Source organism: Colletotrichum godetiae (assembly GCF_030913485.1).
Source record: "Colletotrichum godetiae strain CBS 193.32 chromosome Unknown BDP55scaffold_23, whole genome shotgun sequence".
Lineage (NCBI taxonomy): Eukaryota > Fungi > Ascomycota > Sordariomycetes > Glomerellales > Glomerellaceae > Colletotrichum > Colletotrichum godetiae.
In genome coordinates, this window is record NW_026851271.1 from 319,063 (window position 1) to 334,643 (window position 15,581).

General features: G+C 51.4%; 7 protein-coding genes across 7 annotated transcripts; 4 read left to right on the plus strand and 3 right to left on the minus strand.

Annotated features, from left to right (window-relative positions):
- Positions 1-311: 311 nt before the first annotated feature.
- On the plus strand, positions 312-1,874 carry BDP55DRAFT_553317 (cytochrome P450; the record flags this gene model as incomplete). Its single annotated transcript, XM_060569279.1, has 1 exon — positions 312-1,874. One exon carries the CDS (start codon positions 312-314, stop codon positions 1,872-1,874), a length of 1,563 nt encoding a protein of 520 aa, XP_060428970.1.
- Positions 1,875-2,201: 327 nt separating this feature from the next.
- BDP55DRAFT_632613 (HAD-like domain-containing protein) lies at positions 2,202-2,645 on the minus strand (the record flags this gene model as incomplete). Its single annotated transcript, XM_060572449.1, has 1 exon — positions 2,202-2,645. One exon carries the CDS (start codon positions 2,643-2,645, stop codon positions 2,202-2,204), a length of 444 nt encoding a protein of 147 aa, XP_060428971.1.
- Positions 2,646-3,573: 928 nt separating this feature from the next.
- Positions 3,574-6,155, plus strand: BDP55DRAFT_745313 (general substrate transporter). The gene is made up of 4 exons (XM_060580531.1): positions 3,574-3,959; positions 4,022-4,809; positions 4,876-5,175; positions 5,277-6,155. Exons 1-4 carry the CDS (start codon positions 3,767-3,769, stop codon positions 5,664-5,666), a joined length of 1,671 nt encoding a protein of 556 aa, XP_060428972.1. The 5' UTR covers positions 3,574-3,766; the 3' UTR covers positions 5,667-6,155.
- A 1,245-nt stretch (positions 6,156-7,400) lies between these two features.
- Positions 7,401-8,855, plus strand: BDP55DRAFT_694345 (uncharacterized protein; the record flags this gene model as incomplete). Its single annotated transcript, XM_060577343.1, has 3 exons — positions 7,401-7,436; positions 7,606-7,918; positions 8,026-8,855. 3 exons carry the CDS (start codon positions 7,401-7,403, stop codon positions 8,853-8,855), a joined length of 1,179 nt encoding a protein of 392 aa, XP_060428973.1.
- A 295-nt stretch (positions 8,856-9,150) lies between these two features.
- Positions 9,151-10,680, minus strand: BDP55DRAFT_694346 (general substrate transporter; the record flags this gene model as incomplete). The annotated part of the gene is made up of 1 exon (XM_060577344.1): positions 9,151-10,680. The coding sequence occupies one exon, from the start codon at positions 10,678-10,680 to the stop codon at positions 9,151-9,153; it is 1,530 nt and encodes a 509-aa protein (XP_060428974.1).
- Positions 10,681-11,771: 1,091 nt separating this feature from the next.
- BDP55DRAFT_665473 (uncharacterized protein) lies at positions 11,772-14,408 on the plus strand. Its single transcript, XM_060575039.1, has 4 exons — positions 11,772-12,460; positions 12,509-13,203; positions 13,281-13,504; positions 13,555-14,408. The coding sequence occupies exons 1-4, from the start codon at positions 12,084-12,086 to the stop codon at positions 14,248-14,250; spliced, it is 1,992 nt and encodes a 663-aa protein (XP_060428975.1). The 5' UTR covers positions 11,772-12,083; the 3' UTR covers positions 14,251-14,408.
- Positions 14,323-15,527, minus strand: BDP55DRAFT_611391 (alpha-L-arabinofuranosidase II; the record flags this gene model as incomplete). Its single annotated transcript, XM_060571182.1, has 1 exon — positions 14,323-15,527. The coding sequence occupies exon 1, from the start codon at positions 15,325-15,327 to the stop codon at positions 14,323-14,325; it is 1,005 nt and encodes a 334-aa protein (XP_060428976.1). The 5' UTR covers positions 15,328-15,527.
- Positions 15,528-15,581: the final 54 nt, after the last annotated feature.

Consider the following 15,581-nt stretch of genomic DNA (forward strand, 5'->3'; position numbering starts at 1 on the left):
TCAATGCGGACTGGGTTGCCTCTTGCGTTACGTCTGTACGAACAGTGTCTTGGTTCTGCCGTTGATTCATCGCCTTGCATGCTCCGCGGAATTAAAAACCAGATCCGGCCGTGGTGTGGAAGCCGGGAAGCTGTACGGCATCTTGATTCTTGAGACGGTTTGAGCCAGGTCTTGGCCTCACAGTGCTTGAAGGCGGGATATAAGACGCTTCTCTAATATCTTAAGGGGATCCGTCAAGGTCATCGTGAGATCAACGAACCTCACTAGAGCGACTTAGAGAAGAGCTTCCTAGGAGACTGTCGTCGTCCACCATGCTCGGCGTTCTTGCCCTGGCAGTTGCTGCCTTTGCACTCACTTCATATCTCATCATTCGACCCATCATCTACTACTTTTACGATGCCAAGGGTATTCGGAAATACCCCAACTACTCGCCCCTGTCACCACTGACGGACCTGAGGCACTGCTATCTCAGTGCCCAGGGGTTCAGGTCTAAGGAGCTATACGAAACTCACAAAAACACTGGCTTTCCTATCTTGAGAACAGGCCCCAATGCATTGTCCTTTGGAGACACTGGAGCAATCAAGGACATATACGGACATAGCACCAAATGCGTCAAAGATAACAATTACGTTGTCCTGAGTGGGACTCATCGCCACCTCTTTGATGTAGTGGATAAGCCGGAGCATGCGCGCAAACGCAAGCTACTTTCTGCAGCATTCGCTATCAAGAACCTCGAAAAGTGGGAGTTCAAAGTCGCTTACACGGCTGAAAGACTCTTCAAAGCGTTTGACGAAAAATGCACCGACCCTCTCAAGGGTACCATCCCTAGTCCCGAGGACCTTACCATCGACTTCAATCACTGGATCAATCTTTGGACTATCGAGGCAATCAACTACATCACTCTCTCAACTCGGATGGATCTTCTAGATACCGGAACAGATATTGTCACAGCAGAGAAGCGCGATGGCACTACATACAAAGCCCGCTACCGTCACTCCATGAACCAAGGCGCCATTGCACAGGCGGTTTTCGTGTGGGACTACAATCTTTGGCCATGGGTCGAGTGGCTATCGAAGACAATCCCCAGCCGATGGCAAAAAATGTGGAAAGACTTTGAGCCATGGGATGATTGCTACTACCATGCCGCCGCCGAGAGACTGCGCCGATATTTAGCCGGGGAGCAACTCGACGATTTCTTCACGTGCATGATGGAAGATAAGACTGGAAGCCCGAACAACCTCGACTGGGGCGAGATTGTGGCGGAAGTCGGCGCTATTATCAACGCTGGATCGGATACGACAGCCATCGCCTTGACGCACATTCTTGAGCTTCTGATCAAGCATCCGCAGCATATGAAGAGGCTTCGCGAGGAGATTGATAGCGTACTAGAATCTGACGAGGTCATCGCGCCCTATGACAAAGTCAAAGATTTACCGTTTCTGCGTGCTTGCATCGACGAAGCGCTTCGCATTATCCCGCCAACATCCGCGCCTCTTCCACGTCGAACCCCACCGGAGGGAGCTCGGATTTTGAATGAGTGGATTCCAGGCGACATAAGTGTATCGATGACAATATACGGCGCTCACAGAGACCCAATGATCTTTCCCGACCCTGAAGTTTTCAAGCCCGAGAGATGGCTTCATCCCGAAGAGAGAAAGCGGATGGAACCGTACTTCATCCCATTTTCAACCGGGGCTAGGGGTTGCATCGGAAGGAACATTTCCTACTTGGAACAAACCATGGTCCTAGCCTCGCTTGTTCACAGGTACGAGTTCGCTCTTCCCACTCCTGACTTTCAGTTGGAAAGGCATGAGGCTTTCAACATCATTTGTGGGGCTTTACCGGTCAAAATCTGGCGGAGAAAACTGGAATGATCTAAGCTCGTTTTTGGTAGTACTCGTTGAGCAGATTGCGCGGTCTAAATATGTCTAGAAGCTGGATAAGTGGAGGTTTCTTCGTCGTAATCGAAATATCTTTGGAGACACCTGTATTCTGAGGTCCATGCAGCAAAGACTTTCTTCGAGCTCTTCAACTGTACCGTGACAAACACTTTAATCCATTTCACATCCGTTGAACGTTTCAAATTTAGGGCAACTCAATGTAACTAACGTTCTATTAACGCGGCAGATACCCCAAGGATTCTGGTAAGCTGGGACATATCTTGAATAATGAGGACTGTCTTTCCGTTCACCGACAGGTGGCTATTCGTTGCCATCGGCGAGAAGAGAATCGGTTTTCATGCCACTATTGATCGCCCCTATAATGTCAGACTCCACAGAATCACCAACCATATAGCTCTCGTCAAGAGAAAAGCCTAGAGATCCGATAGCGAGTTGGAAGATGGCGGTGTCTGGCTTGCAAAAGCCTGCTTCCTCTGAGGTGATCATGTAGTCTACAACATGATGCGCTCCAATAGCTTCTGCCTTCTCTACTTGGTCTTTGGCTTGGACATTCGTAACAATAGCTAGGCGCATGCACTGCCCTCGCAACTGCAGAAGCGTCTCGATGCTTCCCGGCGTTACTCTACGACTGTTGCGATAAGCTTGCCCATAAAATTCCCAGTAACGCGCTAAGAACCTCGTGATATAAATGTGCCACAGTATATTGACGCACTGTGCTGCGGCCTTCTCCTCATTCCCAGGCATCTAGCAGAGAATGTTTCGAACACTAATCATCGCAATAACATTATGACTTCAGGTTCTCTTCTCATCAGGTAAAATTCGGCGCCCCTGTTGTTAACTTCCACAAGTAGTCATTCACGGCGATGTAGATTACAAGACTGGGGCATCCCGACAGCCCGCTAAGCCGGACTATTGTCGGAAACTGATCTATCAAGTCTACACTTGGCTCGAAAGTAACATGTTCCAGAGTTTCCTCTTCGTGATTCACAATAGGTAGCGGCTGACTTGTTCGAGTTGCGTCAAGTCTTTACGAGGGTTGATATTGGTGCAGGCCGCGTGATAGGCCACCCAGCATGCTGCACATCCGAATGATAGACCAACGTCAAGCCAACTTACCTCCCTGCCAATGCCGTCGTTGGATTAAACGTCTCAAAAAGGGTCAGAAATGACGCCAGTGTCTCTAGTCCGGTGTTCGATGGCGTAGCATAGATTGATGAAGCGTAGTTTGAACTTCAGTTGCGGAGCGGAGTGGTCGGGTCCCGGCCTTCAGCTGTCCTAAAACAGCAAGAAATCGCCGGAATTCCGGCGGAAACCTACTCGATTCGGTCGATCGAGATGTTTAGTCTCAAGGGTGAGCCCGACTCAGGCCCACGCCGACCCGGCGGGTCAACACACATCCTCTGCACCATGAGTAGGGAAATGCTTGCTCTCGCAGACCTGGCCAAACACGAACTTCATCAATCTTCGCCTGCTAATCAACAAAGACTCGAGGATGCATATGCCAAATCCAAAGAACGACAGGGCTTCTTCCCCATGGGGATTCGTTAGCTCTCGGGCATCTTTCCCCAGAACCTCGTGAGATGCTGCTCCCCGCACTCTCATTACATGCAATATGATTGGTTCGACCCGTGCCAAGGTTCGAGACGGTCTTCTATTCAGAAAGCTTGGACGTGTTGAAGTATAAAGAGTTCATCAGAGAATGTTTAAACGAGTGACTTTATGCTTGAACAAGCCTCATGCAAGTCTTCAAGTCACGCCAAAAACTTGGAAGCTGTCAGTGAAGACATCCGTGCCTTGGCAAGTTCTCTTGACTGTCTTTGTTCAAGGAACTGCACCTTCTTCTCCCTCCACAACGCACACCAGCCATGTCCGACTTAGAAAAGCGAATTTCTCGGAGCGGCTCTCAAAGCCAAGTTGAAGATGTGAATAACAACCTCCTGGCCCGGGCCGATGCGCCTATCAACTACGACAGTGATGGTATCCAGGGAATTGTGCGCTCGCCATACGTGCTTGGCGCAGCGTTGCTCGCATCTTTTGGTGGTTTCTCGTTTGGATACGGTAAGGCCCGGAGTTTGGCCCTTAAGTGCGGGATCTCTTCACGCTTTACTGACATCCACAAGATCAGGGTGTCATCTCCATCATTCTCGTCATGCCCCAGTTCCATGAATGGTTCCCCGAGACCGCCCCCGGCGGTCCAAAATATGGCTTCTACACTGGTTTCATGACCGGGATGCTCGAGTTTGGAGCCTTCATCGGCTGTCTTTTCCTCCCGTACCTCGCCGATAAAATATCTCGCAAGTGGGCCTTGACGATTGCGACCTTCTTCTTTTGCGTAGGTGCCATCATCCAAACCGCCGCTCACAACTATGGAACGCTCGTCGCGGGCCGCACCATCGGTGGCGTTGGAGTCGGAACTTTGGCAATGGGTGCGCCGCTCTACATATCAGAAATTGCGCCCCCAAACCTCCGCGGTTCCCTCCTCGTGCTCGAGTCCATCAGCATCGTGATTGGCGCTATAATTGCTTACTGGATCACATTTGCGACAAGACACATGGATGGAGAATGGGCCTTTAGACTACCTTTCGCTCTGCAAATGGCCCCAGCTCTTATGGTCGGTCTCGGAATCCATTTCTTCCCCTTCTCTCCTCGCTGGCTCGCCATGGTGGGCCGCGACGAAGACAGTCTGGGGTCTCTTACAAAGCTGCGCCGTGTTCCTCCAACCGACGAGCGAGTCCAGGCTGAGTGGAAGGGGATCCTGTCTGAAGTTCGCTTCCAGCAGGCGATGCTCGTTCGGGAACACTCGAGCTCCAACGCTTTCACGGCAGAGTTGAACCAATGGGCAGACCTCTTCAAGCCCAGGTATTTGAAGCGCACAACCATTGCCCTCGGCATTCCATTTTTCCAGCAGGTAAGGATCCAGGATGGGCACTGGCAGCCCAGCAGATGGCATAATTAGTACTGACACCCATTCCAGTTCAGTGGTATTAACGCATTTGTGTACTACGCCCCAACGTTCTTCGCCGCCCTGGGACAAAAGGGAGACATGCCTCTCATTCTCTCCGGCATGGTTAACATCTGTCAGCTTGTTGCCGGAATTCCCACGTTCCTTTTCCTAGACCAAGTTGGCCGCAGAAAGCTCGCCATCGGCGGTGGTTTTGCAATGGCTGTTCCCCACTTGATCATGGCTGGGGTTGTCGGCAAGTTCAACTCGTCATGGGATGAGCACCCTGCCATGGGTTGGTTCGGTGTCGCCCTCATTTGTAAATTGACCTGGGTCCAGGACTGCAAGATTTAATTTACTGACACGTTCTCCAGATATTTACGTTCTTTGCTACGCGACTTCGTAAGTGAATCACAGCGTCTCGACGCACCCAGCCACTGCACGTGCTAATTTCTTGCTTCATTAGCTATGGCCCTCTTGCCTGGACGCTGCCTGCTGAAGTCTTCCCCAACTCCAAACGCGCCAAAGGTGTTGGAGCTGCAACTGCCATGATCTGGCTGGCCAATTTCATCATCGGGGTTTGCGTACCGGAAATGGTCATTAAACTAGGATGGGGCACCTATCTGTTCTTCGGGCTGTTCTGTGTTGCTGCGGGCGTCTTTTCCTTCTTCCTAGTGCCCGAAACTGCCCATAAGTCTTTAGAACAGATTTCCGAGCTGTTTGGTGATAACAGCGTCGTCGAGGAGCAGGATATCCGCCGCCGCATCATCGAGGAAGTCTGGACTGACCCCAAGTACAACTCTATCGCTATGTCCCTGGCTTGACTTTATCCCGATCACGCACGCGGATAATAATTGGGGATTTGATAAGCCAGGTCTAAGTGGCATCAGTAAACATCCAGTGCAAATATCTTAGCCTGTACCTGTAGTCACTGTTTTGTAAGATGGAGTGATCTTCCTTCCGCGCGCGCTTCATTGCTGCAACAAAGGCGCGCTAGGTACGCAGTGTAGCAAACCACGTGAATACTTCCCTGTTCGTGCGACTTCACATTCAGCCACATGAGTGCATTCTGTCCAATCAGGCCTATTAAGAAGACTCTCAGGTCAAAGTCGAAGAGCGAAAACCGACACTCATCCGTGGCGTTATGCACGGATTCGGGCGGAGGGGAAACCCTAACAGTTAACTTAGCACGCTTAGCTAGGTCGGAGAACGTGAGAACAGCGTTAAGTAGGGCGAGTCAGAACATGGATAGGCCGCTAACTAAGCCACGGCTAGGCCACATGCCGCTACTTTCGCCGAGTAATGTCCCTCTTTATATCCCCTCTGCCGCCCCGTTCCATTGAGCAGTCTATCGGCGAAATGCTACCAACATAGGCCCATCCTATGCATCCCATCTCCTCCTTCCCATCCTCCATCCCTCCTCCATCTTAACCATGGTCTGATTGTCCTACTTCGGGACGGGAAGGGATGGCTCCACCACAACGACGCGAACGAGTTGTGCCCTGCGTGAAATGCAGAGGTGAGTAGGATTGCGGGATTGCAGGTTCGATGATTGGTGATTTTTCCGTCTTTTTAACCATCGGATATAACGCGCTCTTACACCCCGAGCAAGCCGCGGAAGGCGCGGGCTAAATTCTTCTACTTCACCCCTTATTCTGGATTTGGTGGTGTCAATCGAACGTAGAGAACTGATTTGATCGATTTTCCGGCCCACAGAGAAACATCTAAAATGTAAGACATAACCATCATCTCTATCCATCTCTCGGATCTTGTCCTTGGCTGGGCCTCCACGGTGGTAGTATCCAACCCTGGGTTATATTAACCTGTTTTGATCCGCAGGCGATGACGAGATACCATGTTCTCACTGCAAGAAGTCGGAGTCTCGATGTACGCGAGTGAACAACAAATTCAGGTTCAAAAGGGTAGTTACGACCGAGAAACGATTTTCCTTCGACGTCGATCAGCCGTGGTTACAGACAACCCCGGACAGTTGTAGGACCAATCCTCTCCCTCTCCAATCCTTGACACATCTCAGCCCTAACGCAAGCATGAAAACGAACAGTCCAGGCTCGCCCTCTCGCCATTGTCGATGAATCTAGACAGCCATCAGAAGACACGTCCTCGAAACCAAAACATACACCAGCAGCACCGATTTCCGATATCATCTCTCAGCATGAACAACCAAATCCTCAAGTCGACAATCAGATTCACGACCAGATAACTGTCGCAGCGGAACTACTTCAGTCTATCTCACAAAGGGAACACAGTAATCCATCCGAATCGCTCGACCCGTCGGGGGACCTATCCCATCAGTCTCTAGTTGGGAGGAATCAGTCACATTTAAGAGGAGAAATAGTCCTTGACGATATCCCTCAGATAGCGTTTGAAGATGCCGTTGACCCGAATCTTGCTGCTACTCCGGCAGCCTCTTCCACCATAGAGACTCCGTATTCTGGGTTCTCAGCTCCCAGTCCGTCGGTACCCCGATCAGTACCAGAGGGATGGGGTCGCAGGACTCCAGAAACTGGAAGCAGTAGATTGAGTGCTCTCTCCCAACGATGGCAACCGCCACTAGGAGATACCCGCGGACGATCGTATTCAGTATCGAGGAGTCTCGGTGAGGAGCTACGCATTGGTCTCCAAGAGGGATGTCTTATTCGTTGCTTCATAGAACATCTTGCTGCAGCTGTAAGTCGGTACTTTGATGCTGAACAAATTGCTCGGAGGCATCAATTTCTCTTGACTTTGCTAACAGGTTGACAGTTTGACACAACTGATAGAGACCGACACTACGTAACTGTGGTTCCGCAAAGAGCCATGCACAATCCATTGCTGATGAACGCAATTTGTACCGCATCATCCAGATTCCTTACCCAGATCTGGTCAAAGAAGCCACCGAATCAAATCATAGAGTTTAATGGGATTCATCTCCCGGATCTAGACAAAGAGTCGGCAATTCACTATCACAACAAGTCCATCTCGTATCTGATGGATACTTCGACTGATCCTGCAAATCCTTGTACGGATGATGCATTGACTGCTATTACGATTTTACGATATCATGAACAAGTAGATAGTAGGAGATCTGGCGACCCTGGCAGAGTTGAAATCTGAAGACTAATCTCGCTTCCACAGCGCACCTCACCGGAACCGATCACGAAACCTACATTAATGCCGTCCAAGCTGTCTTCCACGCTCAACAAGAGGAGAGAATCGGACTTTTCAGCATTGTATACCACCCTCCCCGAGGCCTCGACATTTACGCCCCGAGCATGCCCTCTTTACGACACTCTGCAACTCTAATCGCTCTCCGCCAAGAAATATGGTCTGTTCTTCTCTATCGGAGACCATTCCGACTACCCCTCTACGGTACCGAAGACTGCTCCTTGTTCGATCCCGACTCTGTTGCCGACGACTTTGATTGGGCCAATCGCATCTTAGTCTGGTGCGCCTACGTTGTCAAGTTCTGCTTCGGCGCAAGCTCCGAGAGCAGCGTCGAAACGGAAGATCCAAAGATACGAGCGGATCAATGGAGAGCCATCGAGGCCTTCCAACATAATTGGGACACGCACCAGCCGCCTCACTTCAAGCCCTTGGCCTACCAGGAGCGAAATCCAGAGAAGGGGGAGTACTTTCCCACAGTGTGGCACGCCAATGACTGTCAAGTGCTGGCGCTCCAACACATTGAACTCATGCGTATTGTCTTGGCTGTGCACGGTGCTAAGAATCAACGGCTCGGCATTGGTGCTCAAGCTGCTAACCAGATGTTGGAGGAGACCCTGAGAGAGTCAACGAGGAAGATTTGCGGTTTGGCCATATCGAATCGCAAAGATCAACCGTCAATGGTCACGGCTGGAGTCGGGGTGTCGTTGTGTGGGGAGTACTTCCGTGACGAGGGGGAACAAATGGCTGTCGTCGGCTTTATGGATATGCTGGAGACGATGCATGCCTGGCCGACGAGCTCAGTGGTAGATGCTTTGAGAACGGCCTGGAGTACCCATACGAAGGCTTGATGCAAGGAAGTAGAAACTTAATACAAGGCTTGCAATGCCTCTATCAAACAGCAACGGTCGTCTCGCTGGCTAGTCCAAATTCTCTCACAATCATTAGTTTACTCAGTCCATCTCACAAAGAGATGGTCGAGAGTTTTGAAATGCCATGGACTAGCTCTGGCTCTTTTCTGAAAGATTTATGGAAATGCTGTTGTGAATGCTGCTGTGAAACTCTTGTTGAAGGCTCTGTGTCTCTAAGAGAAAGCTATCCGAACGCAAAATACAATAAGCGTATCTATCTTCAGGTACCCTCTTCCTACTTGGACTCAACATCGCCTCTCCACTTCTTGAACTGTCGCGCGGGCAGCTTGATATTGAACATGTGATCGATCTCCATCACGCTTCGCCCCTTCATCTCTGGTAAGAAACACCAAGAAAGCAGGACTCCAAAAGCACATAATCCAACGTAGATAAAGCCCGTCTTCCCTCCCCAATTTCCAGCGTCAGGATTGTAGGCTAGAGGAAGGAGGAAGTTGATCAACACAGATGATCCCTGTTGAGCAACGCCACCAATACCTTGAGTCTTTGCTCGCAGTCTCAACGAACTTGTTTCGCCCATGATGGCATAGCCAGCAGGCCATGCGCCCATACCGCAGACAATGATGATGGCAATGCATCCTCCGGCGGTGAAGTATGCGACCACAGGTCCTCTCCATATTCCAGAGATACCTACGGCAATCCAGAGGACAGTGGAGATTGACATCGAGATCAGAGTGACCTTCCTGCGTCCAACTCTCGACAAAACCCAGAGACCGACGCCGTTAGCGAAGGTGCCAGCAACGATGCCTCCGATGAGAATCATGAGACTGGTGCTCGACTTCATGCCAATGGTCTGCAAGAAGTAGCTCGACTTGGCAATAAGGTCGAGTCCGAACATCGCTGGGAGCAGGTTGGCCATGATGACAATCATTGTCCGTCGAGTATTAACACCCTGGAAGCAGGTCAAGTACGTCGCTCCCGAAGTAGCCTCCTTCTCCTCGGCGATACTAGCCCGAACCTTCTCCAGGACCTTCAAGGCGTCTACTCCAGGTGCGTAGAGTTTGCGGGAGGACATGAGAGCTGCGTCGGATTGTCCGCGTTCCTCGAGATATGCTGGACTCTCGGGGATGATTACTGAGAGAACAAAAGGGACGACAGCAAGAAGCCATTGGGAACCGAACGCGACAAGGTATCCGGTCCTATTGGGGGCTTTGTTGACGAGGAAAACGACGATAGACCCCAGTAGTTGACCCAAGAGATTTCCCGTCGGTACCAAGCCCATTACCGAGGCACGTAGAGACGTCGGCGCTGTCTCCGAGATGTATGTCATGGCAGTGACTTTGAGGATTCCAATAGCAATTCCCTGGACCGTCTTGCCGGCGAAGAAGAGGGCTCGCATGGTCTCGATATCCGCCGGGAGGTAGGAGAAGAAAATGCCCGCGACGCCAATAGCGCAGATTATTGCACCCGTCCTCAAGCTCCAAATGCGACCGACACGATCCTGATACCATCCCGCAAAGACGGAGCCGATGGCCATGCCGAGAGGGATCGCGGCCGACCAGAGTGAGACCCAGAGTGACGGAATGATCCATTTGTCCTTGTACACCTCTCCATAATCATGCTGAAAGGGCTCGACGGCGACGATGGAGCCGACAATCACCAACGCGTAACCCCATCCGATAACGACAATTGTGAGGGACAGGCAGTACGCTACGACCTTGGGGTATTGGCGTATGGCCTGGCCAAGAGGCAGGTCCTTTTCTTCATCTGGCACATTGGTGACAGACGCCGTGCTGGTTGACTTCATGAGCGGGTTCGTTGACTCGTCTCGAACGCGACTGGTTTCGCCTGGCGCAAGATCTTGTTCTCGTCCGCACCTCGCCTCTGTTATGTAGGACGGAGAGGGCGACTCCGTCAACTCGATGTTGTTGGCCGTGATCGAACCCCTGTCGCCAGGGCTGATCTTATCGTGAAAGGGGTTCATCGCTTAGCAAATATTTGCCAAAAACTTTAAACGGGCGAATGGGGTAGACAGAATTAGGTATAGCTCCAAGCAGAGTAAAATGAGATGCGACAATGATTTGCTGTGTACTCTGCTGGTATGCCCCGGCAATTATTTGCGTAACCTTTTAGAGTGTGATTCTGCGTTGATCGGAGAGCACAATCGTTGGAGATGGTGTGATGCCTTCTCATTCGGAATTCCAGTCTTGTGATTTGAGCAGACCAGAAGCTTTTTAAGGACCCGGACTCCTCTCTGCACGCCTGTATCTTCGCCTTCAAAGTATGCATTCTCATCAACCATTCTCAACAAACACTGAGGGGGCATTGCTGTGAAGGATTGACGACTAGGAAATGCCAAGGCGCAGCACGGGTCAGCGACGATGAAGTCCCCAACGGAATCATTGACGATCGCCAAGATGGAGTTGACGACGCTCTTGACTTTACTGTTTTGCACGTATTAGGGACTCGCATCCTTCGAGTGGGGATCCCAGATATCCAAGCCCGCATACCTGTTCGTCGTCCGCATAAGAAAATAAGCATTGTGGCATTCTGAGAGGATGCTGGGGCGTGCAACGAGGCGGCGCAGCAAATGGCACGTCCCTCTAAAGCTGCGGCGCGGGGCCGCTTTACAATGTGCACTTCTTCCGACGGGTACGGGAACGGGAACGGACTAGAATCTTACTTGTAGATCCGACTTCAAGGTTCACGACTTCCTTAGCTACCGGTATTCTTCGATCCTTCTAGGCTCTAGCCAACGGTGCCACTCTGATTGGAAGCTCCATATGGGCCTATCTGCATGATCAGCCCCTACGGACACGGATACGGAGAGCTCGTCTAAGCCACATACTTATTGACTACTGTCCCAAACGTAACGAACGCACTCGATCATAATGCTGCAATGAGATGAATGCGTCGTAATCCTATTCTTTACTCAATGCCCGTAGGAAACTGCATATGTCCCGCCTGCACTGACGGAAAATATCCATATCCCCGGATCGCCGAGGCTTGAGAGGATGAGAGCAGCATTCAACGCCTCTATCGACAGCTTTTCTGTCTTGGATGGACTCTGATATATTTCAAGAACTGTTATCAAGAATTACCAAACATCTTTTCTAAATCCAAAAGGAACCCCGACACCCAGAATATTCATACAAGTCAACAGTCATATCTTTTTTGAAGTATCTACCGAATAAACACCCCACCCTCAGCATGAATTCTTTACTTCAACAGTCTCCTAGCACGAGTCCCCCCCCTCTCTGTCACATTGTTACACCAGTTGGGTGTATGGGTTACGGCTTTGACGAGGACTCTTCCGCCAATGAACTGGCACAACTCGTTCCCAGTGGCGTTCCAACGGCCATTATCCTAGATGCCGGGTCAACTGACAGTGGCCCAGAGAAGCTGGCCCTTGGCACCATGACTTGCCCTCGCTCAGCCTATGTCAGAGACTTGACCAAGCTACTGAAGCTTGTGCACACCTTCCGAGTCCCATTGGTCTTCGGCTCCGCTGGCGGAGACGGCTCAGATGAACACGTAAAGTTGATGGAAGAGATCATTGAAGAGATTTGTGCAGAAGAAAGTAACTCGTAGGTCCTGGGTGCTGCAAATATTCAAGCATGCGCTGACTGAATAAGACAATACTCCTTCAAGACACTCTCGATATTTTCTGGCATCGACAAGTCCATCATTCTCCAACGACTTAATGAGGGCGGAATCTCCGGCTGTGGGGTTTGTGTGCCCCCATTGACATCAAAGGATATCACAGACTCAGCCCGTGTGGTTGCACAAATCGGACCCGAAGCTTTTGTCGACGCAATGGAAGCTACACCAGACTTTGACATCATTATCGGCGGAAGGGCATACGATCCTGCCCCTTATGTTGCATACTCCATGTATCAGCTCAAACTTCAACACCCAGGCCTTACTTCCGAGCAGGTTGAGGCAAGGCACGGGGGTTTCCTGCACATGGGCAAGATCATGGAGTGTGGTGGGCAGTGCTCGATACCTAAATCTCATGGTGCTGTGGCCACCGTCTACGAAAGTGGCATGTTCGACGTCAGACCTATTGCGTCCACGTCACGCTGCACGCCGCTATCAGTAGCCGCGCATTCATTATACGAGAATACACGGCCTGACATTCTGCGAGGGCCCGGAGGTGCTCTCCATCTCGACCAGGCGCACTATGAGCAGCTCGATGATCAGCGTACCGTCCGGGCGCGCGGGGCACGGTTTGTCTCATCAATTGCCGATGGGAAGCCATATCAGTTCAAGCTCGAAGCTGCACGCATTCTCGGGTACCGATCCATTGTTCTCGGCAGTGTCAAAGATCGTAAGTCAGCATCGGGCTCAGAGACTTTACTATCAGTGAATACATGTAGAAAGGGTTACGAGACTGACATAGCACAGATATTCTCATCGGCCAGCTTGACGAGTTGCTCATGCTTGTCAAGGCCTATGTCAAGCAGCAACACAAGGATGTGCCTGGTAATTGGGACCTAGACTTCCACACGTATGGTCAAGAGCAAACTACGCCTACGGGCCCCGGGGAAATCTTCATAATTGCGGAAGCCATTGCCCCCACTCAAGAACTTGCTACGGGTCTCGTATCGACAGCGAGGATTGCGTTGATTGTAAGGATGACTGTTATACGCAATGGTGATGACTGCTAACAGCCATACAGCATGGGCCATACGCAGGTCAAAAAGCTACCTCTGGTAACTTCGCATTTGGGATTGCTGGAAAACTCGAGATTGAGACGGGCCCCTGCGCACAGTTCTCGGTGTACCATCTCATCGACCTCAAGCCGGGTGAAGAAAGACTCACGACTACATCAGAAAGCCAGGGGAACACAAGCATCCTTCGCTCTTCTGTCTCCCGCTTTGGAGAGGGCCAGAGTCTTGGGAGTCGCGAGCCTCTTCCGTCGGACGGCGAGCCTCAGTCGACAGATGGGCCGGCTACGAAAGGCAAGAAAGCCCACAAGAGCCCACGAGGTTCCTCCCCAAGTCCAGAGAGCATCGTAGACCACCCAAAGACGCTTTCAGATATCTCCCGGGTCCTGCGCTCGAAGAATGCGGGTCCCTATGAGATCACGATGGATGTCATTTTTGAGTCCGAGTCAATATTCAACACGATTCGCGAGTCAGAATTGTTGTCTCCTCTGAACGTTGCCGATGCCCTTGGTATTTCTGAGGATGAAATTGTGTGGATTGGATTCTTTGAACCGGCTCTAGCATTCAAGGTGACTATACCCCGGTTTAGAGGGGGCAAGAAAGCTTCAGCTGGCAGTTTCATGGAGAATGACATTCACGGGTCGCAACAGCATTTGGGACTTTCGATCCTGAAGCTCCCGCAAGATCTTGCGACATTGAAGACTTGAAAAGATGAACTTTGAAGTCGACTTGGATGAGGCGGTGGCTTTTGTTATTCTTTTAGTATATAGACATATATTTCAGGACATGATACATGATGACTTATGCGGTCGATCGTGGCCGTGCTTCGGGATGTGACGTTCCAGCGCGCAGCATATCGAGTGGGCGTGAGATCCAAAGCACTCCGGCCCAAGATCAATCACCCTTGCCTTCCGATTGGCCCACCCCTCACCATAATTCGCCGTCGCGTGATAAATGCAGTAAACACGGCTTCGATCATGAGGATTCGGCAAGAAGCTGGCGTGCCCCGGCCCGTACGGACCTCCACACCGCTTGTGACTGACCATCAGCGGTGTCGATCGCTTAGCCCAGGCGCCCGGGTCCAGAGGGTTTTGCCCCACGAGCGGCAGTAGACCGAGCTTGTAGTCGCTAGTCCAGCTACCGTCAGCCGAGTACACGATGCCTCTGAAGATGCCAGGGATGTCGACCCATGTTGGGCCCTCATTGACACCACGGCGGCCCTCATCGGGACGCTCCCATGAAAGCTCAGCCCTTGAGATGCATAGGAGTGTATCCGTGATGGCTTCTTCGGGGACACGAAGCTTAATCAAGAACAGATCCTGCTGGGTGTCTGAATGATCTCCGAGAGGCCATCCTGACCAGCAACAGTACAAGTCATGCCCGTTGGGACTGAATACTGTGGCGTCAATGGACCAGTGATCCGGCATGCCCTTCAGCGGACCTAAAAACTCCCATTTCGAGGCATCCATCGGGTCCTGGGACGACGATCGGAGGACCGTGGTCCGATGCCCCGGATTTCCGACCCCGGGCGGCGCGCCGCAGGTATAGATGTACCACCGGCCCTTCAGGTAGTGCAACTCTGGTGCCCAAATGTTGACCGACCATGGAGTCCCCGGCGCCGGCTGCCAGACGACGCTCTTGTGACAGTGATGGAAATTCTCCAGCGTGTTGGAGCACCATATTTCGATGCGGTTGTCGAGGGTAAAGGTGAAATAGAACTTGCCGTTGCCGGCCACGATCCAGGGGTCCGGCGTGTCGACATCGCAAATGGTTCGGTTGGACATGATTTCGAGCCTTTCGAATGAATTGCCAAGTTGATCAGGCGTTTGTCTCAGATGGTGAGGTTCTATGAGGTGATGTCAAGCTTATTTGTGGTGTGTTCAAAGAAATTAGACCCAACGGCTCGGTCAAAGGGCTGGAGAGTCGAAGACGCGGCGCCGCTTGGGCTGCGGGAACGTCACCGGCGTTTCAGCCAAAGTCATCCGATATTCCGACCTTGGAGTTGGAGATCTGCAAGGACAAGGGCCCTTAATCCTAG

Excerpts from the sequence above, each read along its gene's own strand:
- BDP55DRAFT_745313 (XM_060580531.1), top strand. The coding sequence starts at position 3,767 with ATGTCCGACTTAGAAAAGCGAATTTCTCGGAGCGGCTCTCAAAGCCAA. Across the intron at positions 4,810-4,875 it reads GCATTCCATTTTTCCAGCAG|TTCAGTGGTATTAACGCATT; the intron begins GTAAGGATCCAG and ends CACCCATTCCAG. Across the intron at positions 5,176-5,276 it reads TCATTTGTAAATTGACCTGG|CCACTGCACGTGCTAATTTC; the intron begins GTCCAGGACTGC and ends CGACGCACCCAG.
- BDP55DRAFT_665473 (XM_060575039.1), top strand. The coding sequence starts at position 12,084 with ATGAATTCTTTACTTCAACAGTCTCCTAGCACGAGTCCCCCCCCTCTC. Across the intron at positions 12,461-12,508 it reads TGTGCAGAAGAAAGTAACTC|ACAATACTCCTTCAAGACAC; the intron begins GTAGGTCCTGGG and ends TGACTGAATAAG. Across the intron at positions 13,204-13,280 it reads TCTCGGCAGTGTCAAAGATC|ATATTCTCATCGGCCAGCTT; the intron begins GTAAGTCAGCAT and ends GACATAGCACAG.